The sequence below is a fragment of the Corvus brachyrhynchos genome, unplaced genomic scaffold (assembly GCF_000691975.1).
Source record: "Corvus brachyrhynchos isolate BGI_N302 unplaced genomic scaffold, ASM69197v1 scaffold546, whole genome shotgun sequence".
In the NCBI taxonomy this organism is placed as follows: domain Eukaryota; kingdom Metazoa; phylum Chordata; class Aves; order Passeriformes; family Corvidae; genus Corvus; species Corvus brachyrhynchos.
This window is the reverse complement of record NW_008238654.1, coordinates 1-642: the sequence shown is the minus strand read 5'-3', so window position 1 is coordinate 642 and position 642 is coordinate 1. Positions and strand designations below refer to the sequence as shown.

Below are 642 nucleotides of genomic sequence, written 5' to 3'. Positions count from 1 at the left end.
TGGGTGGGAGGGGGGGGGGGGGGCGGGCCGGGGGGGGGGGGGACAGGGGACCCCCACCCCAGCGATGGGGACTGAGCAGAGGAACCTGCCCCAGGGACGAGGAGCCGTGGGGAGGGGGGGTCACATGGCTGGGGTAGGGGGACAGGGGTGGGTCCATCCCAAGGATGGGGACGAGGCAGGGCCTGTCCCAAGGATGGGAATGTGGGGACACACCTGTCCTGCGATGGGGACACCAGGAGGGCCCAGGCTGGGGACGCAGGTGATGTTGACCTGTCCCAGGGGGACCCACCCAAGGGAAGGGAAGACCAGGAACCACCGTCCTGGGGTGGGGATAGCACCACAGCGGTCACACGCTGCAGCTGGGGGACCCACCCTTACTTGGGGACTCTGGGGGGGCCCGGGGGTGCCCCCAACTCACCCAATGGTCATCCCAGACACCGGTGACGATGGCTGGCCCCAGGGAGAGCGGCGAAGGCGGCCAGCGCCAGCTGGAAGGTGGCAAAGGTCTCCCAGGCCAGCGCCGTCCCCGCCGTCCCCACCGCGCTCACCTGCAGGAGGGACACTTGTCCAGTGCCACGGGACGGGGACAGGGACGGGGACAGGGATGAGGGCACTCACCCTGGTGACAAGGCCGGTGTCGTC

General features: G+C 70.4%; 1 protein-coding gene across 1 annotated transcript in view; it reads right to left on the bottom strand.

The window, feature by feature from the left end:
- Positions 1 to 429, bottom strand: part of TIMELESS (timeless circadian clock) — a gene marked incomplete at its 3' end in the record, with an annotated part of 11290 nt that extends 10861 nt beyond the window's left edge. The window contains exons 1-2 of the mRNA XM_017737682.1: positions 419 to 429; positions 290 to 320 (exon numbers count right to left, since the gene is read on the bottom strand). Coding sequence (XP_017593171.1) covers positions 290 to 320; positions 419 to 429 — 42 coding nt within the window. The remainder of the gene's footprint in view (positions 1 to 289; positions 321 to 418) is intronic.
- Between the last annotated feature and the right edge of the window lie 213 nt (positions 430 to 642).